This window comes from Lolium perenne, chromosome 5, assembly GCF_019359855.2.
Source record: "Lolium perenne isolate Kyuss_39 chromosome 5, Kyuss_2.0, whole genome shotgun sequence".
Taxonomy (NCBI): domain Eukaryota; kingdom Viridiplantae; phylum Streptophyta; class Magnoliopsida; order Poales; family Poaceae; genus Lolium; species Lolium perenne.
Window position 1 is genome coordinate 214,426,759 of NC_067248.2, and position 26,216 is coordinate 214,452,974.

The window sequence follows — 26,216 nt, forward strand, 5'->3', positions numbered from 1 at the left end:
AGGGTTTTTATTTTTGAGTATATTCCATATTTTTAGGCTTATTCAAAATATCAATTAATCATGAATTTAGGTCCTCATTTGGATTTCATACCACTTTTGTGAATCAATTTATTTGGATTAATAGAGTTAATACTTTGAACTCAAAGTATTTTAAAGGTGGTATTAAGACTTGGTTTCAATTTTAGGGAATTGGTCACTTGCACATGATTATATGTGAGCACCAATATATTAGGTTTTTAGAGTATCTATGATAAACTCCTTGTTAAGGTTAGTACTTATCATTATCTTTGAAAGTATTTATGTAGGTATTGTTTCAATCATGGTTGATCTTTGGTTACAAGGATAAATGATTGATTACTACACATATGGTTCTAATGATGGAATGTAGCACAAGGTTTTTCTTATGTTCAAGAATTGAAACATAGGACTTGATTAATGTGCAGTACTAGGGTTCTAATGTTATTTACCAAAGGGCATATGGTTTGGAACTTAGTTGTGGCTTAGGTTTAAGTTATGATCACCCAAGTGATACTCAAACTAGGGTTGAGATTTAATTCTAGATTATAGAGATGGGATGACACCATATTGCATGTGCTAGGGTTTAATCTCCCCTAACCATGATAAGGTGGGTGCTTGCTTAATATTTCATGTGCTTCCCTAATTACTAAGGCTTTGAGACTTGGTTTTATCTTCTTCCTATTAACTTCTATTAGTATCCCCAACTTATCATTAAAGTAACTATATTGATTGTAGTTCTTTTTATAGTTAACTTTGGTCATATGAATAGATGGTTTCTCACCATATTATGTATGGAGTTTTACTCTAAGGTTTTCTTATGTTTCTTAGGTGAAGCATAAGGGGAATGTAGATGTGGTAGAATTCTACTTATGATCACCAGGTGAATCACAAGTTAAGGTTAGGATATAATCCTATGGTTGCTTACTAGCTATCACCCTATGATTTCATGTGGTGAATGAGATCTACTTATCCTATTAGGGTTTATTCGCAATACCTCAAGTTCTTAGGGTTTATGATCATTACTCAAATTATGATGATCAAGGTTTGGATTCCTAGGGATCTCTCATTAAATGGGTTCTCACTTCCATGATCAAGCATTGTCTTGATCAGATAGGTATAGTACTTCTAATTTACCTTCTGGAATGGAACTGCTATGGTTGCCTCTAAAGTTTATATCCCAGGAGAATGCCTGAGATATTATGTTAAGGTTCTACTTAATCAATGATGATATGATCATCTTGTTATACAGATAGTTCTCTTCCCCAAGTCTAAGTGTTGCCTCATTAACTTGAGTGTAACACCATAACTTGAGCTCTCTTGTAAAGGAATGGTTTATTCTAGGGTATGGTGTACTCCTAATACTCTAGTTCAATGGTTGTCCTTTATTCTTAACTAGATAAAGCTATGATTTGTATGATTGATCTCTCTCATTTGGAAAGGTCTTCAATACTAACCTAAGGTTAGGCTCCATAGAGAATGATGTGGTCATTAATATCTATGTTTAATATAATTGGGTTCTCTCCCTAGGAATGGTCTGGAATAATATCCTAGGGTTTCTCTTCAAAGTGATGGTTGGAATACATGGATGTATATCCAAGGTTTTAGCTTAAGGTTTTCAATTGCTTCTCTAATAAGTAACATAGAACTCCCACTTCTCTAAGTTTGATGTATAATAATATGGAATAGAGAAGGATATATATTCCTTAGTTGGATCTCCTTGTCTTGTTTCCAAAATTAAAGTAGAATGAATATCATGAGGTTCATGATAGGTTCCTAGATTAGTCTTAGGACATGGAAAAGATAAGTGAAGAATGGTTTCTTCATTTATTGTTACTTGATTTTCCAATTAAATGGATGTTCATAGGTTATGGCAAGGAAGATCATGTTGTGATCTTTAATAAGATCAAGTAGTTGATCCTTGATTAATAAGTTCTTGTGTTGATTTTAATTCCATTTGATCTAACCCCTTAGATCAAATCATCTCTACCCAAAACAGGTTTTAACAAAGGTCACACTGAGGTTTATAGCACTTGACTTGATGAGCTAGTTCAATTCCACCAAGGTCAAGTGAAACTTCAGTTACTGTGACTGTTTTACTTTAAAGCGCGAAAATTCCCCAGATTTTCTATGCATGAATGCAATGCACACATCTGTTTCCTCTATATTTGTAACGCCAATACCTGGGATATTACAGTCTCTACCCCTTAAACTAAACTTCGTCCTCGAAGTTTGGACTCTCTCACGTTTCCGAAGTGTGGATCTGACTTGTGCAGATTACGACTTTTTTCGCACTCCGTATTGGTCTTACTGGATATAATTGAATATATCCCTTGTCCAGATTCTTCCTGGAATCCATTATGGTTTGTCGCTGAACCATGGCTCTTACTTTGATTCCTTGATTTCTTCCAACTTTATAAGCTTGTTTCCTTTCTCTTTGAAGATTCAATGATTGGGACTTATTCTGATACTGTTAGTCTCAACTGAAGACTAATTTAACAACATACTCCTAATTGGTAAATATGTCTTTGTTTTCCCTTACTCCCAAAATTGCAATAATGGTACTTAGTAAGGTACTTACCTTGGAAATGATCGTGATGGTTTATTTCCCTAAGAATGGATTAGACTCATTTAGTCCATCCAATCATGGTTTATAGTTCATACCTATAACTATTTTGGGTTATTTAGGTTCCATGAAAGGAATCCTTCTATTAGTCTTTGATTTTGGTATTGTTAAACTCCTTCAGTCTTTGACCTTCTTGAGCTATATTTGGTGTACGGTATTTTCTTCGTCCAACTTCATTAACATTAGCTGACTTGAGCTGAAGTTCTTCTGAGTAAATATTACTCACTTTCTCAAGTGATAGTCCAATTCTTACTTCATCGAGGTATGAACCTCGGCTTCTGGTCTGACATCCATCTGAAAGTAGTGTCAACAATCTTATGAAAATAAGATCGAACTTCCTCTCAGTTTAGACCTTCTTCTTCTATCTTCCTTAAAGTATTGAGTCATTGTACATCTAACTCAATCTTTACTCTACCCCTTAGAGTTTTCTTATGGTCTTCAACTCCTTTTCCTCCCAACTATTGGACTTATGGTTGGATTATTGGTCTGGTTCTAACTTATGGGTTTTACTTCTTCTAAGGTCTCGCGAAGAATGTTTGTGGTGTATCCACTCAATTGTGGACATCCAATGTGAATCCTTCGACTAAATGATTATAGATCTAGCTATTTGGCTGACAAGATTTTTAGTTGTTCACAAACTTTTGTTACAAATAATTAAATCGTGGACTATTTGTAATACCAATTGATACCAGCTGTGGTTATTATACCAACTGTGGCTATTTGATATCTAAAAATGGATTCTATTATAGGTTCTGATCAACTGGACGAGACATCTTCTGCTTTATCTCGCAGTGTTGATCCTATACCAATTGTGGTCTTCGATATCAACTATGGTCTTCTTATATCTGCTATGGTTTCATAAATCATCTTCCTTCATTCAGGGTTTATTTTGCAAGAAAACCACTAGCTGACACTATGAATATAGTATCCTAAGTGATTTCCCATGCATTCCCTTTTCCATAATGACTATGGTTCTACTTCTACTATTCCACAGTCATCATAATTCTCACCTTCATGCTTCCTATGTACTAAAGTACTCCTCTGTTGAGGTAAAGCATGAGTTTAGGTTGGTACTTCCTTCTGAATATTGTGGTTGCTTCCCACAAATTTACTCCTTTCTTCTGGTGGAGCTTCATCTTATCTTCGGACTCTTCCAGAATTCGTCACTTCCTCACACGTTTACCATTACCCTCTAGATCTATAGCACCAAGTAAGGACTTGATATTGCAACATGCATTTGCATATCGAAGTCAAACTTCATGTATGGATCTAGTCAAACAATGAAATTCCAATAAAATCCAAGAAGATTCAGCTTTGTGTTTATAGTACACACCATCATAAGCCTGAATAAAATAGTTGAGTATGACATCTCTAAACATCAGGCTCTGATGTGTAGTATATAACACCACATAAGATAGGTTTATATCATGATACTTAGCACGAATACGTGAATTTCTACTATTTGTCTCAACATTTATCTTAATTGCACAATTGCAATGAGATAAACTTGAAACAAAGTGGTCTAGGATAGTTATGGTTGACCTAATCCCTTTGGAAGTAATAACAACATAGTATCCATATATACGTGCTATTGAGGACTACTTCCTATGATACATTTAGTTCTAACATGACTACTCTGAGTACATATTTATTAGGATATAACTCCTCTACTTGCAAGGGTTTCTACCATAAGACTATGGTCCTGATGTGTGATACGTCCCCGACGTATCCATAATTTCTGTCGTTCCATGCTTGTTTTATGACAATACTTACATGTTTTGCTTGCACTTTATGATGATTTCATGCATTTTCCAGAACTAACCTATTAACGAGATGCCACAGTGCCAGTTCCTGTTTTCTGTTGTTTTTGGTTCCAGGAAGGCTGTTCGGGCAATATTCTCGGAATTGGACGAAATCAACGCCAAACCTCCTATTTTTCCCGGAAGGCTCCAGAACACCGAAGAAGAGTCGGAGAGGGGCCAGGGGGCCACCACACCACATGGCGGCGCGGGCCAGACCCTGGCCGCGCCGGCCTAGGGTGTGGCGCCCCCAGGTGCCCCCCTGCGCCGCCTCTTCGCCTATAAAACCCCTTTCGACCTAAAAACACCGTACCAATTGACGAAACTCCAGAAAGACTCCAGGGGCGCCGCCGCCATCGCGAAACTCCAATTCGGGGGACAGAACTCTGTTCCGGCACCCTGCCGTAACGGGGAAGTGCCCCCGGAAGCCATCTCCATCAACGCCATCGCCTCCATCATGCTCCGTGAGTAGTTCCCCCATGGACTACGGGTTCTAGCAGTAGCTATGTCGGTATACTCTCCCCCATGTACTTCAATACAATGGTCTCATGAGCTGCCTTACATGATTGAGATTCATCTGATGTAATCGGTGTTGTGTTTGTTGGGATCCGATGGATGATACATTATGATTAGTCTATCTATAAAGTTTGTGAAGTTATTGTTGCTGCAATCTTGTTATGCTTAATGCTTGTCACTAGGGCCCGAGTGGCATGATCTTAGATTTGAGCTCTATACTTGTTGCTTAGATTGTATCTACAAGTTGTATGCACATGTCACTGTCCGGAACCAAAGGCCCCGAAGTGACAGAAATCGGGACAACCGGAGGGGATGGTAGTGATGTGAGGATCACATGTTTTCACGGTGTGTTAATGCTTTGCTCCGGTACTCTATTAAAAGGAGTACCTTAATATCCAGTAGTTTCCCTTGAGGCCCGGCTGCCACCGGCTGGTAGGACAAAAGATGTTGTGCAAGTTTCTCATTGCGAGCACGTACGACTATATACGGAAAACATGCCTACATAATTAATAAGCCTGATGTTCTATCTTAATGCTTTGATTCCTATCAATTGCCCAACTGTAATTTGTTCACCCAACACTTGTCACTTATTGGAGAGTTACCACTAGTGTAGATCGCTGGGAACCCCGGTCCATCTCTCATCATTATATACTCGTTCTATATGTCATTGGAAGTAGTATCAACTATTTTCTGGTGCCATTGCTCTCATATTGCTATTACTGCTGTTTGTGTTATCATGTTACTATCGCTCTCATATTACTGCTACTTTCACATCACCCCTGTTGCTAGTGCTTTTCCAGGTGCAGCTGAATTGACAACTCAGTTGTTAAGGCTTATAAGTATTCTTTACCTCCCCTTGTGTCGAATCAATAAATTGGGTTATACTACCCTCGAAGACTATCGCGATCCCCTATACTTGTGGGTTATCAAGACTGTTTTAAGGCGCCGTTGCTGGGAGGCATAGCTCTACTCATAAGTTCACCTGGGGAGTACACTCTACCTCTCTCTCTGTTTTATTTTATTTTGTTTTGCTTAGTTTAATTTTGTCTAGTTTATTTGTGCTTAGTTTATTTCTGTCTAGTATTATTTTGCATAGTTTACTTTTGCTTAGTTTATTTTTGTCTTGTTTTATTTGTCTCATATACCCAAAAATCCATAAAAATTTGAAAAACCGAAAAATTAAAAAACTGTTGTTATGGGAGAACCTACAACCTATTTGGAGCTCATAGAATGTTATAATAATTATAGGAAATCAAGAGCGGGTGAAGTAATGAGTGCTATGATAGAAAAAGTGAATACAATTGCTAAAATCTTGCTTAAACGCCATGATATAAACTGTTGCTCTCGACAGGATACTAAACATCTTAAATTTCAATGTGGCTTTAGTGAGGAATTTTTAATTAAAAACTATAATCGGAATTGCTATATTCATTATGGGTTCGAAGAGGTAGAACAATTTGTCGTGTTTATGGGAGCTTCTGAGATCGAATCCTTCATGGTTGAGAATTATGAAACTTGTGTTGTTTGTAAGGACCTTAAAGATTATGTCTCTTCTATCCTTAATTGTTGCATAGAATGCTTCAGTGAAAATCCTTATATCATTGATTATAAAGAGAGACTCATTAATGCACAAGAATGCACTCACAATTTGCAGGAACTGGTGGAAGAAGAAATTGATGAACCTGAAAGCTCATTGGATGAAAAAGAGGAGGAAATTGATGAACCTGAAAGCTCATTGGATGAAAAAGAAGAGGAGAGCGACGAACAAAAGGAGGAAGAATGGATTAGCTACCCATGTCAACCTTCTAATGAGAGTAACTCTTTATCTCTTACACTATTTGATTGTCCTCCATGCTTACCGAAAGAGGTTGAATGTTATGTTCCTGTGGATTCTCTTGAAATATTCCCTATGAGTAATACTTGTGAGAATAATTATGCTACTGTTATTTATGATAATCCATGCTACTTTGATAAATCTTATGATAATGCTTTGTTTGTGCCTGATGTCGAAATGCATGGTACTAAAGAATTTTGCTTAGCGAATGTTTATGATAAAGCTCTAGATGATGGTCCTATGTTACTTGATACTATTAATTGTACTACTAATGAAAATGGGATTGGAGAGTCCTTGACTTATTCTATGAGTCCCATATCTCTTGAGATTGATCAACTACCTTGTTATATTATTAATAAAAGAAAGTTTGAAAGTTTTAATTCCACTATTCTTGAATTTGATAAAAATTATATGTTTGTGGATCATGAAAAGTATGCTGCATGTGATAGTTATATTGTTGAGTTTGTTCATGAAGCTACTGAAAACTATTATGAGAGAGGGAAATATGGTTGTAGAAATTTGCATGGTACTAAAACACCTCTCTATGTGCTCAAAATTTTGAAGTTGCACTTATTTTATCTTCCTATGCTTGTTACTTTGCTTTTCATGAACTTGTTTATTTACAAGATTCCTTTGCATAGGAAGCATATTAGGCTTAAATGTGTTTTGAATTTGCCTCTTGATGCTCTCTTTTGCTTCAAATACTATTTCTTGCGAGTGCATCATTAAAACTGCTGAGCCCATCTTAATGGCTATAAAGAAAGCAACTTCTTGGGAGATAACCCATGTGTTATTTTGCTACAGTACTTTGTTTTATATTTGTGTCTTGGAAGTTGTTTACTACTGTAGCAACCTCTCCTTATCTTAGTTTTGTGTTTTGTTGTGCCAAGTGAAGCCTCTAATCGAAGGTTGATACTAGATTTGGATTTCTGCGCAGAAACAGATTTCTATCTGTCACGAATCTGGGCTGTTTTCTCTGTAGAAAAATCAGAAAAATATGCCAATTTACGTGCGTGTTCCTAAGATATGTACGCAACTTTCATTAGTTTTGAGTTTTCTGATTTGAGCAATGGAAGTATTTTATTAAAATTCGTCTTTACTGGCTGTTCTGTTTTGGCAGATTATGTCTCTATTTTTTGCATTGTCTCCTGTGGACTTTAAGCGAGCTTTTCTAGACATAGAGAGCTGTAGCTAATGTTTTATTGAGTTCTTGCAATGTGCCACTACAGGACCAAGGTGGATTCAAATTTTTTTGAGTACTAACCCCTCTAATGAAGTTTATGAGAAGTTTGGTGTGAAGGAAGTTTTCAAGGGTCAAGAGAGGAGGATGATATATGATCAAGAAGAGTGAAAAGTCTAAGTTTGGGGATGCCCCCGTGGTTCATCCCTGCATATTTCAAGAAGACTCAAGCGTCTAAGCTTGGGGATGCCCAAGGCATCCCCTTCTTCATCAACTTATCAGGTTCCTCCCCTGAAACTATATTTTTATTCAGTCACATCATATGTGTTTTACTTGGAGCGTCTGTTTGCTTTTATTTTCGTTTTGTTTGTGTTTGAATAAATTCGGATCCTAGCAATCCTTGTTTGGGAGAGAGACACGCTCCGCTTTTTCATATGAACACTCGTGTTCTTCATTTTACTTTTAATGTTCAATGATAAAAGTTGGAAGCTACAATACTTATCTTTATTTGGTTGGAAAAGGAAAATGCCTCATATGTCTTGGATAATTTGATACTTGGCAATTGTTTTGAGCTCTCAAGTAGATCATAAGTTTTTGCATGTAGTTTAAACCTATTAGTGGAGAACTACTGTAGAGCTTGTTAAAATTGGTTTGCATAATTGATCTCTCTTAAGGTCTAGATATTTTCTGGTAAAAGTGTTTGAGCAACAAGGAAGACAGTGTAGAGTATTATAATGCTTGCAATATGTTCTTATGTAAGTTTTGCTGTACCGGTTCATACTTGTGTTTGCTTCAAATAACCTTGCTAGCCTAAGCCTTGTACTGAGAGGGAATACTTCTCATGCATCCAAAATCCTTGAGCCAACCACTATGCCAATTGTGTCCACCATACCTACCTACTATGTGGTATTTCCTGCCATTCCAAAGTAAATTGCTTGAGTGCTACCTTTAAATAATTCAAAATTTATCACCTCTGATTTGTGTTAATGTTTTATAGCTCATGAGGAAGTATGTGGTGTTTAGCTTTCAACCTTGTCATTTACTTTTGACGGACTCTCACATGGACTAGTGGCACATCCGCTTATCCAATAATTTTGCAAAAAGAGCTGGCAAAGGGATTCCCAGTCCCAAATTAATTAACTTAAATAGACACTCCTCCATGGTATGTGATTGTTGGACGGCACCCGAAGGATTCGGTTAGCCATGGCTTGTGTAAGCAAAGGATGGGGGGAGTGTCATCATCATAATAAAACTAAAATAAAAAGGCACTCCTTCATGGTATGAGATTGTTGGCAGGCACCCGAGGATTCGGTTAGCCATGGTTTGTGAAAGAAAGGTTGGAAGGAGTGCCACATAAACAAGCAACTAATTCATGGGAGCCGCTCTTGAAAGTCCGGTTGGCGAGGTAGTTAGTGTACCCATTACCATCCGTTGACAACAACAAACACCTCTCAAAATTTTATTTTTTATGCTCTCTATATGTTTTCAAAACCAAAGCTCTAGCACAAATATAGCAATCGATGCTTTCCTCTTTGAAGGACCATTCTTTTACTTTTGTGTTGAGTCAGTTCACCTATCTCCTTCCATCTTAGAAGCAAACACTCGTGTTAATTGTGCATTGATTCTTACATACTTGCATATTTGCATTCATCATATTACTTTATGTTGACAATATCCATGAGATATGCATGTTGAAAGTTGAAAGCAACCGCTGAAACTTATATCTTCCTTTGTGTTGCTTCGATGCCTTTACTTTGAATCTATTGCTTTATGAGTTAACTCTTGTGCAATCTTTTGATGCTTGTCTTGAAAGTACTCTTTATGAAAAGTTTTGCTATATGTTATCTACTTGTTAGCAACTATAGATCATTGCCTTGAGTCACTTCATTCATTTCATATGCCTTGTAATAGTATGATCAAGGTTATGTAAGTAGCATGTCACTACAGAAATTATTCTTTTTATCGTTTACACCGCTCGGACGAGCAGGAACTAAGCTTGGGGATGCTGATACGTCCCCGACGTATCCATAATTTCTGTCGTTCCATGCTTGTTTTATGACAATACTTACATGTTTTGCTTGCACTTTATGATGATTTCATGCATTTTCCGGAACTAACCTATTAACGAGATGCCACAGTGCCAGTTCCTGTTTTCTGCTGTTTTTGGTTCCAGGAAGGCTGTTCGGGCAATATTCTCGGAATTGGACGAAATCAACGCCAAACCTCCTATTTTTCCCGGAAGGCTCCAGAACACCGAAGAAGAGTTGGAGAGGGGCCAGGGGGCCACCACACCACATGGCGGCGCGGGCTGGACTCGGCCGCGCCGGCCTAGGGTGTGGCGCCCCAGTGCCCCCGCACCGCCTCTTCGCCTATAAAACCCCTTTCGACCTAAAAACACCGTACCAATTGACGAAACTCCAGAAAGACTCCAGGGCGCCGCCGCCATCGCGAAACTCCAATTCGGGGACGAACTCTGTTCCGGCACTTGCCAGAACGGGGAAGTGCCCCCGGAAGCCATCTCCATCAACGCCATCGCCTCCATCATGCTCCGTGAGTAGTTCCCCCATGGACTATGGGTTCTAGCAGTAGCTATGTCGGTATACTCTCCCCCATGTACTTCAATACAATGGTCTCATGAGCTGCCTTACATGATTGAGATTCATCTGATGTAATCGGTGTTGTGTTTGTTGGGATCCGATGGATGATACATTATGATTAGTCTATCTATAAAGTTTGTGAAGTTATTGTTGCTGCAATCTTGTTATGCTTAATGCTTGTCACTAGGGCCCGAGTGGCATGATCTTAGATTTGAGCTCTATACTTGTTGCTTAGATTGTATCTACAAGTTGTATGCACATGTCACTGTCCGGAACCAAAGGCCCCGAAGTGACAGAAATCGGGACAACCGGAGGGGATGGTAGTGATGTGAGGATCACATGTTTTCACGGTGTGTTAATGCTTTGCTCCAGTACTCTATTAAAAGGAGTACCTTAATATCCAGTAGTTTCCCTTGAGGCCCGGCTGCCACCGGCTGGTAGGACAAAAGATGTTGTGCAAGTTTCTCATTGCGAGCACGTACGACTATATACGGAAAACATGGCTACATAATTAATAAGCCTGATGTTCTATCTTACTGCTTTGATTCCTATCAATTGCCCAACTGTAATTTGTTCACCCAACACTTGTCACTTATTGGAGAGTTACCACTAGTGTAGATCGCTGGGAACCCCGGTCCATCTCTCATCATTATATACTCGTTCTATATGTCATTGGAAGTAGTATCAACTATTTTCTGGTGCCATTGCTCTCATATTGCTATTACTGCTGCTGTGTTACTGTTACTACTGCTCTCATATTACTGCTACTTTCACATCACCCCTGTTGCTAGTGCTTTTCCAGGTGCAGCTGAATTGACAACTCAGTTGTTAAGGCTTATAAGTATTCTTTACCTCCCCTTGTGTCGAATCAATAAATTGGGTTATACTACCCTCGAAGACTATCGCGATCCCCTATACTTGTGGGTTATCAATGTGCTTGACATAGTTCCCATGGTTTGAGAACATAACTCTTGCGTTATTGTTGAACAACTACTTCTTATTGTTTTCCTCCTAAATGTTTATAATGTTCTAATCCATCACATAATGATTCTCAGGTGAATCATATATGATTAACAACTCTACCCTGTAAGTAGACATATTTTTTTCCTATCCCTCTTCCTTACCTCCCATGATTGACTCATCATGGTCTATACTACCTCACATCAGTTGTTTGTATCACTTACTATCAGTTGTTTCACAAGTTTAGATAAATTTTACTTACCCTATTACTTAACTTGGTCTACATTTTCTATTAGAATATCTTAATTATCTTTGTCACTTAATATTACTCCTATTACAGTTCTGGATAACTCCTACTTAACTATAACATGTGTTGGTTGATGCGTGTAGTTGACACGTCCGTTGGGAACCCCAAGAGGAAGGTGTGATGCGCACAGTGGCAAGTTTCCCTCAGTAAGAAACCAAGGTTTAATCGAACCAGTAGGAGTCAAGAAGCACGTTGAAGGTTGATGGCGGCGGGATGTAGTGCGGCGCAACACCAGAGATTCCGGCGCCAACGTGGAACCTGCACAACACAACCAAAGTACTTTGCCCCAACGAAACAGTGAGGTTGTCAATCTCACCGGCTTGCTGTAACAAAGGATTAACCGTATTGTGTGGAAGATGATTGTTTGCGGAAAACAGTAAAACAAGTATTGCAGTAGATTGTATGCGATGTAAAGAATAGGACCGGGGTCCACAGTTCACTAGAGGTGTCTCTCCCATAAGATAAAAGCATGTTGGGTGAACAAATTACAGTCGGGCAATTGACAAATAGAGAGGGCATAACAATGCACATACATGTCATGATAAATATAGTGAGATTTAATTGGGCATTACGACAAAGTACATAGACCGCTATCCAGCATGCATCTATGCCTAAAAAGTCCACCTTCAGGTTATCATCCGAACCCCTTCCAGTATTAAGTTGCAAAACAACAGACAATTGCATTAAGTATGGTGCGTAATGTAATCAATAACTACATCCTTAGACATAGCATCAATGTTTTATCCCTAGTAGCAACAGCACATCCACAACCTTAGAACTTTCATCCTTGTCCCGCATTCAATGGAGGCATGAACCCACTATCGAGCATAAATACTCCCTCTTGGAGTTAAGAGCAAAAACTTGGCAGAGCCTCTACTAATAACGGAGAGCATGCAAGATCATAAACAACACATAGGTAATAACTTGATAATTAACATAACATAGTATTCTCTATCCATCGGATCCCGACAAACACAACATATAGTATTACAGATAGATGATCTTGATCATGTTAGGCAGCTCACAAGATCCAACAATGAAGCACAATGAGGAGAAGACAACCATCTAGCTACTGCTATGGACCCATAGTCCAGGGGTGAACTACTCACTCATCACTCCGGAGGCGACCATGGCGGTGAAGAGTCCTCCGGGAGATGAATCCCCTCTCCGGCAGGGTGCCGGAGGAGATCTCCAGAATCCCCCGAGATGGAATTGGCGGCGGCGGCATCTCAGTAAGGTTTTCCATATCGTGGCTCTCAGTACTGGGGGTTTCGCGACGAAGGCTATTTGTAGGCGGAAGGGCAGGTCAGGGGGCCACACGAGGGGCCCACACCATAGGTCGGCGCGGCCATGGCCTGGGCCGCGCCGCCCTATGGTTTGGCCACCTCGTGGCCCCACTTCGTCTCCTCTTCGGTCTTCTGGAAGCTTCGTGGCAAAATAGGACCCTGGGCGTTGATTTCGTCCAATTCCGAGAATATTTCTTTACTAGGATTTCTGAAACCAAAAACAGCAGAAAACAAAGAATCGGCACTTCGGCATCTTGTTAATAGGTTAGTTCCAGAAAATGCACGAATATGACATAAAGTGTGCATAAAACATGTAGATATCATCAATAATGTGGCATGGAACACAAGAAATTATCGATACGTCGGAGACGTATCATTGGTACACCTCTTCCAATAGGATATCTTCCTTATGGTTGTATCCTCTCTTTGGACTACCATGTATTGTATACCAACTATGGTCTACTCATCTATTGTTATAAGGATTTAATGGTGTTCTTCATGTTTGGAATTAGCTAACTAACTTCACTTATCAAAGATAAGTAAGAAAGTTTGACTCAAGTGTGTCAGGATTATTCTCAAGTGAATATCCATCTCAAGTCATAAGAAATATTTGGTTTATCTAAGACAACTACCTATAGACACTACCAATCCTATAGGTCTCTTTTAAAGGGTTTTAATCCTAGGTTCAAAGCATTTTCTCTGATACCAACTGTGGTGACCCGGCATACCACTGCATGGTGTAGTATGCAAGTCTGATATAACACCAATGAAACACCGTTCCACTAGTATTATATCGCTCAGAGTGGTACAACAGAAACATATGCGGGTCCAAGGCATGTCTATAGAATTACACACAGACTCTGTTACATAAGATCATCATAGCCTCCTACTTTACAATGAGGTAAAATTGCAAATAAACTCCAGAAGATCGACTCGTAGTCTAATCCTAACACGAACTCTATTTGTAGAGTATTTTACTAGCTACATAGGCTATGAATAGATTCTAGCTAAATAGGAGCTAAGTTTAGGAAACTAGTTCCCTTCTATTGCTAATCTAGTTTTTTCTCCTTGTTGGATGTAGTGTTTGACTCCTCTGACAAGGTCTGGTTCCTTGAAGTAGTTGTTGACTCCTCGGCCTTCGAGTTGCACTGTAGATCCTCCTTCGATGCCTCCATATCAAAGCAGGGGATTTAAGAGTGGGATGAGTAGGAGCGTACTCAACAAGTTCATTATAGGAAAGAGGTGTTTAATGCACTAGCTACAGCATTAGACCAGAAAGTCTAATACCAATGCAGGTTTTCATAATCATTTCTTCAAAAGGTTGCTTTTATTCAGAAGAACTATGTCCGTCAGCCTTCACCGGTTTACTAGAACTTCATGGAGTTCCTTTCCGGCCGCGTTCGCAGTTCCATATCCCGGAACAGGGAGTGATAGGTCACGGTTCTTTACACTCTACAGAGGTGTGTTGCTTTACCCATAAGAGATCTTAACCTTGGGCCAACCGGGTGATCTTCCCGTCCACACTTCCTATGGTGTGAGGCCCGGTATAAGGTCTAGCCAATCATGTTCCTCCGCTACCTCGAACACCCACCCTTTGTTGCATGCCCCGACCCTGGGTCCACGCCGGTCCCATTATTCCCGTAGATTTCAGGGTGGACCCCGACCACGACGTCAATGCAGGGCTCTACCATACATTCCTACGCCGGCAGCTGCAACCCATCATAGACCGCAATACCGTGGGGACTTAGGACTCCCCAGCCTCACCGCTTGCTCCTTCGGGCGACAAGTGTACTACAGACAATGCCGTGGGGACTTAGGACTCCCCAGCCTCACCGCTTGCCCCCTTGGATTACAAGTGTACTACGGTAAAGCGCATCCGTTGATGAACGAGAGGTGGAAACACTTTTGACTACTCCGTCCCACTCCGGATCTTATGGTTAACACGGTTATTACGGCACAAGAATCACTGGCGACATTTGTTGTTTAATCCTAGATGGATATAAACCCTTGCAATAGAACCTCCACCATATCAACACAATCCATGGTTCCATTGCCCACCACATAGTCATATTCATAGTTATGAAAATAGTGGTTTTGCTTTTTTATGCAATAGTGATAAACATAGTACTTTGCAAGTAATTTGGTAAAATACTCAAATGACATGAGCAAGCGATGAACTTGCCTTTCTTGACTGCAAGATTATGCAGGCAAGGTCTTCGATACACAATAACTCCAAATTCTGAAATAGCATCATCGTCCGGTAAGGACGATGTTTAAAAGATTGGCAAGGATGCAATAATGCATAAGTATGAGATGCAATCGCCCTAAACGTGACCTAATCCCGATGATTTAGGATTAGTGAGTGGTAATGATTAGTTCAGGGTGTGTTGCACTTTTAGAGTAATTCACAAACAAGGTTCTTATTCAGGTTTGTGTTGTTTGAGAATCATAAGCAAGTGGTAAAATGCATAGTAATAATCATACGCACCTAGGAATAACAGTTGTATAATAAGTAAAGAGCAGTTGTCAATTTTAAGTCTAATATTGCATGGTTAATGATTACTTATTATGTATTTAAAAAGAATAACTTTTGAAGAACATGTTCTTGAATAAAGAACAAGTATGATAATTAGATTGGAGGGGTTCTATGGTTGATTATGGTTTCATCTAGTTTCTGGAGTAAGTATTAGATGGATCACAATAAGGTGGTTTCATCAATATCTAGGGCTGGTAAGGTTGAGTTAAGCTTAAGCATCTTGATCAATTTATTATAAATAGTTGCTATCAAAGTTGGTTTACCTTACTGATGATAGTTGGCTATTGGCTATAGGTTCTATTTGGCAGGATTGATGATGATTCCTTATCTTCTTCAAAAGAATAACTTTTGAAGAATATACTTCTGTAGTAATAAGAAGTATTACAATTTAGGTTGAGGTTGCCTAGGTTTGCTATTGGATTCACTAAGTAAGGAATGGTGGTTTCCTAAATAGGATGTTTAATATTTATCTCACACTAATAGGGTTTAGTGAGTATGGAATAGGATGCACAATATTGGCATGGTGGCTATTGGAGTTCATCACAATGGTGTGATGCTAAGCATGGATAGGTAAGGTTGATGGCTTTGGGTAATAGGATCTAGGGTTTACACATGGTTGACCCTACTTTGATTAACTGGGTTGAATAGGTATGCCTACATGGACTACCAAATTATTGATAATAGGGCTCCTACAATTTTATGTGGCATGGCAAGTATGTAATTGCTATTATGGTTCTATGTTTTGAAAGGAAAGTACCATGATCACATGTTCTAACCTTGGGTTTAGGTTAGAAGCAATTTAAGGTTCACATGTAATGATGGAACTAGGGTTCCTAATGGAGTTAGGGTTTTAAGGTTTCTCATGAAATGATAGGTTTCTAGTTTTCTCTCTTATGGAACTAGGGTTTTCTAAGTACCCTAAAATCTTGGATTAATAACTTCATTAATAAAGTTGAAGTTATTAATATCTTTGAAATAAAAATAATATTGGATTTGTCCTTTTATTATTTTAAAGAATTAATAGTTAAGGTAATTATTAATTAGGGTTTAAATCCTTTTAATAAGGATTTAACACAATAAATAAATAAAGAAAATTAGTTTTAATGTTTTCTTTATTTAGTTACTGGTTTTCTTTAATTTGGAGAATTTTTCCTAATTATTGGATTTTAATTCAAGTAAGAATTAAAGGAAAATGCTTAATTAATAAGTATTTAATAATTGAATTTTTATTAAAAATAAAAATTTCATATTATATTTTTATTGGATAGAGTTTTCTTTTCTAAGAATTTTGATATCTTAATTATATTTTTCTGAGTTATAATGAATTTTCTAAATTATTTCGAAGTTGCAGGTATTTTCTGGAATTTGAATTTAAACGAAATAACTAAATCTACCCGGGCTTCTTACCCACGAAGACACTGACCAGTGGGCCAGTCGCCATGTTGGCTGCCCCCGTGGCGGTGAGGTGGCAACCAAGGCCCTCACCGGCGGCCAGTGGCGATGGTCGCCGGAGCTAGAGCGTTCCCGCGGGGCTGCGCGGGGACTCGCTGGAATCAGGACACCGAGATGATGCTAGTGCTGGCGGCGCCACCCCCTAATGGTCGCCGGAGCAACCGCGACGGCGAGGCCGTGCGCCGGCGCTCGCAGGCTACCGGCGCGAGCACGATTAAGGGCGTAATCGAGAGGGCTAGGATGCTCTGGAGGTTCAGTGGCTCACCAGGATCACGATGAGCTTGGTGGTGAGGCGAGAGGAGGTCGGCATCGCCGGAATCGCTAGCTCCGGCAGTCGGAGAGGATGAGGTCGTTGACGGCGCTCCGGGAGGCTACGGCTCGATTCCTCTTGTCTGGTGAGCAAGTCGAGCACGGTGAGGACAACGGTGACCACGGCGATGCTTGGGAAGGCTCCAGTCGTCGGCGGTAATGGTGGCCGGGCGAGCTAGGTTTTCCGTCTGGGATGAATTCGAGCGGAGGAAGAAGAAATCGAGGGACATGGCTCATCGTGGGGCTTAAATACGGCGGTGAGATATGCCTCGTCACGACGCCGAGCCAGGGGAGGTCGCCAGCGAGAGGAGAAGGCGGGCACGCCGTCGTGCTGTCGTCCATGCGGAGAGAAAGGATGAGGACGAGCTCCTCCAGCTATTTTTGGACGAAGGGGTACCACGGGCCAGGTTGGGCTGTGCTGGGCCCATGCTTGTTGGGATGCTGGTGGGCTCCTGCGGCCAGGTAAGCTAGGTAATCCTTTTCTCTCTTTTTCTTTTCTGTTTTTCAATTTTCTAATTTTTATTTCTTTCCAATTTGAATCTGGTTTGAATTCCTATTTTATTTGCAGGTTTCTGATTGTGTTGAATTTGATTAAGTTGTAGAACAATGATTATTACACCATTCCTTCTATTTAGAACAGGGTTTTTATTTTTGAGTATATTCCATATTTTTAGGCTTATTCAAAATATCAATTAATCATGAATTTAGGTCCTCATTTGGATTTCATACCACTTTTGTGAATCAATTTATTTGGATTAATAGAGTTAATACTTTGAAATCAAAGTATTTTAAAGGTGGTATTAAGACTTGGTTTCAATTTTAGGGAATTGGTCACTTGCACATGATTATATGTGAGCACCAATATATTAGGTTTTTAGAGTATCTATGATAAACTCCTTGTTAAGGTTAATACTTATCATTATCTTTGAAAGTATTTATGTAGGTATTGTTTCAATCATGGTTGATCTTTGGTTACAAGGATAAATGATTGATTACTACACATATGGTTCTAATGATGGAATGTAGCACAAGGTTTTTCTTATGTTCAAGAATTGAAACATAGGACTTGATTAATGTGCAGTACTAGGGTTCTAATGTTATTTACCAAAGGGCATATGGTTTGGAACTTAGTTGTGGCTTAGGTTTAAGTTATGATCACCCAAGTGATACTCAAACTAGGGTTGAGATTTAATTCTAGATTATAGAGATGGGATGACACCATATTGCATGTGCTAGGGTTTAATCTCCCCTAACCATGATAAGGTGGGTGCTTGCTTAATATTTCATGTGCTTCCCTAATTACTAAGGCTTTGAGACTTGGTTTTATCTTCTTCCTATTAACTTCTATTAGTATCCCCAACTTATCATTAAAGTAACTATATTGATTGTAGTTCTTTTTATAGTTAACTTTGGTCATATGAATAGATGGTTTCTCACCATATTAAGTATGGAGTTTTACTCTAAGGTTTTCTTATGTTTCTTAGGTGAAGCATAAGGGGAATGTAGATGTGGTAGAATTCTACTTATGATCACCAAGTGAATCACAAGTTAAGGTTAGGATATAATCCTATGGTTGCTTACTAGCTATCACCCTATGATTTCATGTGGTGAATGAGATCTACTTATCCTATTCGGGTTTATTCTCAATACCTCAAGTTCTTAGGGTTTATGATCATTACTCAAATTATGATGATCAAGGTTTGGATTCCTAGGGATCTCTCATTAAATGGGTTCTCACTTCCATGATCAAGCATTGTCTTGATCAGATAGGTATAGTACTTCTAATTTACCTTCTGGAATGGAACTGCTATGGTTGCCTCTAAAGTTTATATCCCAGGAGAATGCCTGAGATATTATGTTAAGGTTCTACTTAATCAATGATGATATGATCATCTTGTTATACAGATAGTTCTCTTCCCCAAGTCTAAGTGTTGCCTCATTAACTTGAGTGTAACACCATAACTTGAGCTCTCTTGTAAAGGAATGGTTTATTCTAGGGTATGGTGTACTCCTAATACTCTAGTTCAATGGTTGTCCTTTATTCTTAACTAGATAAAGCTATGATTTGTATGATTGATCTCTCTCATTTGGAAAGGTCTTCAATACTAACCTAAGGTTAGGCTCCATAGAGAATGATGTGGTCATTAATATCTATGTTTAATATAATTGGGTTCTCTCCCTAGGAATGGTCTGGAATAATATCCTAGGGTTTCTCTTCAAAGTGATGGTTGGAATACATGGATGTATATCCAAGGTTTTAGCTTAAGGTTTTCAATTGCTTCTCTAATAAGTAACATAGAACTCCCACTTCTCTAAGTTTGATGTATAATAATATGGAATAGAGAAGGATATATATTCCTTAGTTGGATCTCCTTGTCTTGTTTCCAAAATTAAAGTAGAATGAATATCATGAGGTTCATGATAGGTTCCTAGATTAGTCTTAGGACATGGAAAAGATAAGTGAAGAATGGTTTCTTCATTTATTGTTACTTGATTTTCCAATTAAATGGATGTTCATAGGTTATGGCAAGGAACATCATGTTGTGATCTTTAATAAGATCAAGTAGTTGATCCTTGATTAATAAGTTCTTGTGTTGATTTTAATTCCATTTGATCTAACCCCTAGATCAAATCATCTCTACCCAAAACAGGTTTTAACAAAGGTCACACTGAGGTTTATAGCACTTGACTTGATGAGCTAGTTCAATTCCACCAAGGTCAAGTGAAACTTCAGTTACTGTAACTGTTTTACTTTAAAGCGCGAAAATTCCCCAGATTTTCTATGCATGAATGCAATGCACACATATGTTTCCTCTATATTTGTAACCCCAATACCTGAGATATTACACTAGTGTCGTAGAAAAGATGAAGCTAAGGTAGAAGGCCACGGGGATTACGACTAGACTAGCATGTGAGGAACTTGGTAAAGCGTGTTAGAGCACTGCAGTCCTCGATCTGAACCAACCCCTATGAAAGGTAGATGCCTGGTGACAAATTCATGGTCAAAGATGGCATGAGACCGTTGGAAGCTCCTCGAAGCAAAAGGAGACAAATTTGGTTTCCCACCGATTTTCAGTTTCCTTAGACATTAGGCAAACCGTTGATGTTGCTGTTGATGTTGCATATATTATGATGATACTTACTCATGTAAGTTCTCACCGAAAAATACGATTGCATGTGACGTAAAAAAAATGAGAAACTGGAAATTACTATTTCTTTGAACAATACAAATCTAAACATTATAGTGTCATTTCACATTTTGTATTCGTGTAGGCCACATACAATTGTATTTTTCGATGAAAACTTACACGAAAGATAATTCGTACATGCAAAAAAGTTTATTTCAATTTTTTTGAAACTCGTAATAGATAAAAAAATTGGGTGCACGCACACCCAGGTTCCATTAGCTATTTCCGTTCATATGCCATGCTAAATAGTTTTATAATACAGGTTATAGGTACTTGTGTATCGTTAATATTGATAGATACCATGGTAGTACAGTTAATTAACATGCCACATTTGTATGCTATAGTTTGTATCGTTCATTAGCATGACAAACTTTTGTAGTATAGTGAAAAAGAGCCTATTTATTTTAGAGTTTAGGCATAAATTAAATTATTCTTAGCTAAAATATTATCCAAACGGGTGCCTATTTTGGCGCCGCTATACAAGAAGTTTCCTCCAGTGACATGCAACAACATGCTGGTGCTGGAGGAGCAACGAAGAGTCATTTCTTCTGGTGTTGGAAAAAAAACTTGTTCCCTACGCGGGTCACGCAAGATCTACCTATGGTAGAAGGCCACGGGGATTACTACTAGATGTTCATGTGCGGAACTTGGTAAAGCGTGTCATGGTAGTGCACTCCTCGATTCGATCAGATCCCAATGAAAGGTAGATGCATGGTGACAAGTGGATGGTCAAGGATAGCATGAGCCTCTTGGAAGATCCTCGAAACAAAAAGACACAAATGCGGTTTCCCGGCGATTTTCATTTTCTTTAGACATTGGGCAAACCATACTATCAACATGAGGTTGCATTTGTTGAGATCAATCACATATAGAACCCCTCTAAATTTTCACCCTTAAGCCTTCCGTGACCAAGAGTCTGTTGCACATAACATATGCATTTAGAGGGATAATATGTAAAGATTGAGTTGTCGAAATTTCCCCAAGCATGTTTGTGAAGGTACGGTTGACATCTCCATTGACATCACATAGTGGATAGAGGCACCTTGCATTGTGCGAGGTATTGAGGAGAATACATTGAACCATTGTTTCTATTGGTGGCATCATTGCACAACATCGCTCCATCGAAGAGTACCACATCCAAAGGTGAGAACTTAGGGATACATTCTCGTCTTTGTCGTCTGGTTATTCCTCTCCATTAACTTACTTGTTCGCTTGCTATCTTTTATATCTTGTATGCCAGTCATATCCTTGTCATATAGGTTGTTCACCTAGTTACATTATCAACATAACTTAAATTTCATTACCATTGGTATCTCTTGATATTAATATATTTCCTTTACCGAAAAATATGTATATCATTACTTAAACCCCATGCACCAACAAAAACATAATACATTGTATTATTGAGTAAACAACGATGTTTCCCTAACATTCTTTGGGACAACGCTCACAAAGGTGGAACCATACTTAAAAAAAACTCAAATATCGCATCAGGACCTTGATCACGCTTATTTTATTACTGTCCGGCATCCCTAGTAGTTCCTCCAGCCGGCCGGCTGCAATCTTAGAACTATAGATGCCAAGCCATATGCTCACTGACTCACTTTCGGGAATGCAGGTGGCAGAACACCTTTTAGGAAGGAGTAGAATAGAACAAGCGATCGCTTAGGCTGGAAGCTAGGAACTAGATGGCCAGCTCCTCGCACAGAGGCAAACGTGAACCCTCCCTCATATTGCTGAGCGTATCCTCCAACCTATATTTGGTCATAGTCTAGTTCAGTATACACAGTCCAATCAGAAAATTAGTACCATGAGAATTATTGTCTATATGATAGTTACCTCGCTTTGAGGGGTGTACCATGGACGCCACGGTTTTGTGATGGACAAACCGAGATCCTTCACAGAGTACCTCGTCGCGGTAATGGGGCAAACGTCATCCATGTCACCACTGTCATGGAATTAGCCATGATGGTATCAGTTACGCTTAGCAACTATGGAAAGAACATAATCTCCATTTTGAGATCTTTTACCTATAGATCCAGACTCTTAACCCGTTGCCGATAAGCCAATCCAGGGTTGGCACCATTGAAACTGGTGCATCGGTCCAATCACGTAGGTCACTGTGAACAGACCATGTCATGGTTGATATCCGGTTCAGAAATTGGTAGTAGCATATAATCGATGGAGCGTTTGTAAGTCACTGTGTTACTTACGCGCACTCTGACCACTCTGTCTTTGTTCGGACATGTATAGCCTTCTGCACCTCAGGTTTGTTGAAGTAGACGCTGACATGGGCACCGATGCACGGGTCATAGCCTGCTAACTGTCTCAACCATAGTAGCTAATCAATCAGTGCTGACTACAAATGAGATGTCCGGAGGAGAAAGAATATTTATATATAAAATTTATTTATATATAAACTCGTAGTAGTACGTACGTAGCTGCTGGAATAGAGAGTGCCGTTTCGCGACACGAGGCAGATCGGGGCGTAGATGTTGTAGGCATCGATGTGGCCAGTTCTGAACGAGTCCTTGGCTTGGCCACACGCTTTGCCCTCAACCCGCCCGAAGCTGCAGTGCGCGCTGATGTCGCCCCACACCTCGTCGGACATCACACCGTGATTCCACAGGAACTCTAGCGATCCCTTGTCGTTCTTGTAGTCATCAAGAAGAGGGTTGCCAACCTGCATAAATTAAGTAACCCCGAATTAGCCATCAACATCTGTTGATGCAGGACTTGTCTGTTCAAAAGCTCGCAACTTACAAAGATCCCCTTGAGGTTCATGCTTGTGAGACCGAATTTGTGGAGGGCGATGATGACCGAGGCAAGCTGAGGGACGTAGTGGCCGCTGTAGCTCTCACCGGCAATGAAGAAGTCCCGCCCCTTGTACTCGGGAAACCTCTCTAGCCAGTTGAGCAGGAAGATGTAGGCGTCCACGGCCGTCCTCCTGTCGCCGCTCACGTAGTTCTCGGACGACGTGTTGGAGTACGAGAACCCGACACCCGCTGGCGACTCCAGGAAGAGTACATTTGCCACTGCACGACGATCAGTCATCAGTGACAGTGACTGTTAGATGACTCACGCAAGAGCGTGCATGAGGTTGACATCACCCACCGTTGTTCCATGCGTGTCTGTTTCTGCTGAGGGTCTTGCCGTCGGGGTTCACACGGAACGGACCGAGCTCTTGGAAGGCGCCGGCGCCCAGCGACGAGCAGCCTGGCCCGCCGTTGAGCCAGAGGACGAGGGGCTTGGAGGCGGCCTCGTACGGGGACTCGACGAAGTAGTAGAAGAGCGCGCGGCCGTGCTGCTCGCTCACCGTGACGTAGCCGGAGTACTGGTCGAAGTTGACGCGCGGGGGCTGGCCGGGCAGCGCCGCGATCTTGTCGGCCTCCCTAGTGCCGGGCGGCGGGGTGGAGCACTTGGTGGGAAGGTGCTTGAAGCTGCTGTCCGGGTCGGCCCATGTGTCCTCCTCCGCATATGTGTCTGGCCTGACGTGCCCGTTCGCCCTGGCTCTGGCTTCGATGAAAGTCTTCAGCACATCTCGCTCCTGCAGGATTGCAGCATTAGCGAGCGCTGCGCCCAGTAGGAGTGCGAGCACGACCGCGCTGCATGTGGTGTAGGTCCTCATCGTCATCTGATGCCGTTGAGATTACATATAGAACACTGGTGCTTTTATATAGAAGTAGAGGAGGTACATAGTTGTAAACTTGTGATCAGATGGATAAAGTAATGGAAAATGTTGTGTATCTCGGACATTCCAAGTTGGTGTTAGGATTCTCCGAAAATCGATACGGAAGAGAGTGGGCTAGCTAATAGCCATACATGGCACATCGTCGTCTTATGGGGCTTAGGCTCTCAGCAATGCAGAATAGATATATCCCTCATCGTTCCAGAATGTGGGACATTTTTGTTGACGTTCAGCAATGCAATCGGCATGGCGACTCTTTCCCGGTGACGCTGCCGAGGTGACATCGCTAGGCAACTATCCAAAAGATAGGACCGAGGGGACACCCGGAGGCAGGCTGGGTCAGCACCTATCCCGGTCGTCCATTTCTTTTGGGATTCGGGTATGTGGGAACTGACTAACCTGACCATCCACTAAATTAGATTCTCCTTCGCAAACGTAATCTAGTTTTTTACTGTATGTTGCATGGTCTATTTAACGAAAGTATTGCAGCTTCGCTTATCTTTAAAATATTCGTGACACTCGCTTCTTTCCAGCTTAATTATGGTTGAAAGTTTCGTCAAAACATATTAGGATATGTTTCAAGGATGACTATCCTTCTGAAACATATTAGGATATGTTTTGAAGGATGACTATCCCATGTTGGCATGTTTTGACCAAACATATTTTCGGCATCAGCTGCCAAGTACCGTAACTACAGGTTAGTAGTTAGCTTTTAGCACCCAGATTGTCCACGCTTACCGGATAATATTTACTCCCTTGCTGGTAAAATAGATGTATCTGCAACAAAAATGTGTCTAGATACGTTTATATTAGGGTTAAGTAATATGAACCGGAGGGAGTACATGTTTCTTTTGTCATAGCAATGATCTACATGTCTTACGAGTCCGTATTTGATCCACTCCACACACGTAAAACAGGACATTGTCATCATGCGATGCTTACATAGGTGAGGAGCGATGCGAATTTAAAAAGAAAACCTTGCAACCATTTGATTTTAATTAACCTGGCAACCAACTCAGGAGTCAGTAAATGATAAAATCAGGAGCAACACATGTTCTGATGAATGGCAAACAAATAAATCCTCCGCGTAGGCAGTCATGCATTTTTTTTCTAGCATAAACATTCATTATTATAAAAATACAACAATATTATAACAATACAATTGATTTGTGAAAGATGGTTCAGCAGAACCATATGAAGTTTCCAGCATATACAGAAATACAAATGGTTTGTTATACTTGCATTAGGTGAGAGTATAAGTTTCACATAGGCCATAGATTTCATTTGGTTGCAGAAAATAGCCGTGAGATGTTACTGTTTGATGTATATATCCATATATTGTAGTTTTCCCATATGTTAGGGGCTTCCTGCATATTTGCACCTGTACATGTACTATATATTGTGGCCTTTGGCCCCCTGGTAATACAACAAGCATATTGCCCTAACATGGTATCAGAGCAAAAATTGGTCCTCTAGTTTCCCGGCCGACGTTGCTTGTCCGGCCGCCGCTCTCCGTCCGCCCCCGGCCGGCTCCTCTTCCCGATCGGCCCCTGCTGCTCTCCGTCAACTCCCCCCGATCGCCCACGCCAGGACCGGCCTGCTCGATCTCCTCGCTCGTGGACCTGCTCGGCCCGCTCGCCACCGCCGGGACTGCCTCGCTCACGGCCTCTCCCGCCCCAGGCCTCGTCTCCGCCGCTCCCGGCTCGCCGCCGGCCGCCCGCTCCGCCCCTAGGCCTGCTAGTCTCCGTTCCCCCGGCCGCCGCCGGCTCTATCCGCATGCGCCTGCCCTCTCCGCCCGGCTCTCTTCCGTCGTCGTCCTGCGTCCGTCCTGTAGACAAGTTTCGATCGGTTGCTAATTCCGATCTGAGTTGACTCTGAAAAAAAAGAGAAAAAAAGAAAAAGAAGTGATGATATGTCTTCCTC

The 26,216-nt window shown here is 40.5% G+C and overlaps 1 protein-coding gene across 1 annotated transcript; it reads right to left on the bottom strand.

Annotated features, from left to right (window-relative positions):
• Nucleotides 1-21,984: 21,984 nt before the first annotated feature.
• LOC127301898 (serine carboxypeptidase 1) lies at nucleotides 21,985-24,243 on the bottom strand. Its single transcript, XM_051332190.2, has 7 exons — nucleotides 23,720-24,243; nucleotides 23,369-23,640; nucleotides 23,043-23,288; nucleotides 22,819-22,928; nucleotides 22,636-22,725; nucleotides 22,445-22,553; nucleotides 21,985-22,359 (listed from the first exon to the last, which is right to left on the bottom strand). The coding sequence occupies exons 1-7, from the start codon at nucleotides 24,237-24,239 to the stop codon at nucleotides 22,198-22,200; spliced, it is 1,509 nt and encodes a 502-aa protein (XP_051188150.1). The 5' UTR covers nucleotides 24,240-24,243; the 3' UTR covers nucleotides 21,985-22,197.
• Nucleotides 24,244-26,216: the final 1,973 nt, after the last annotated feature.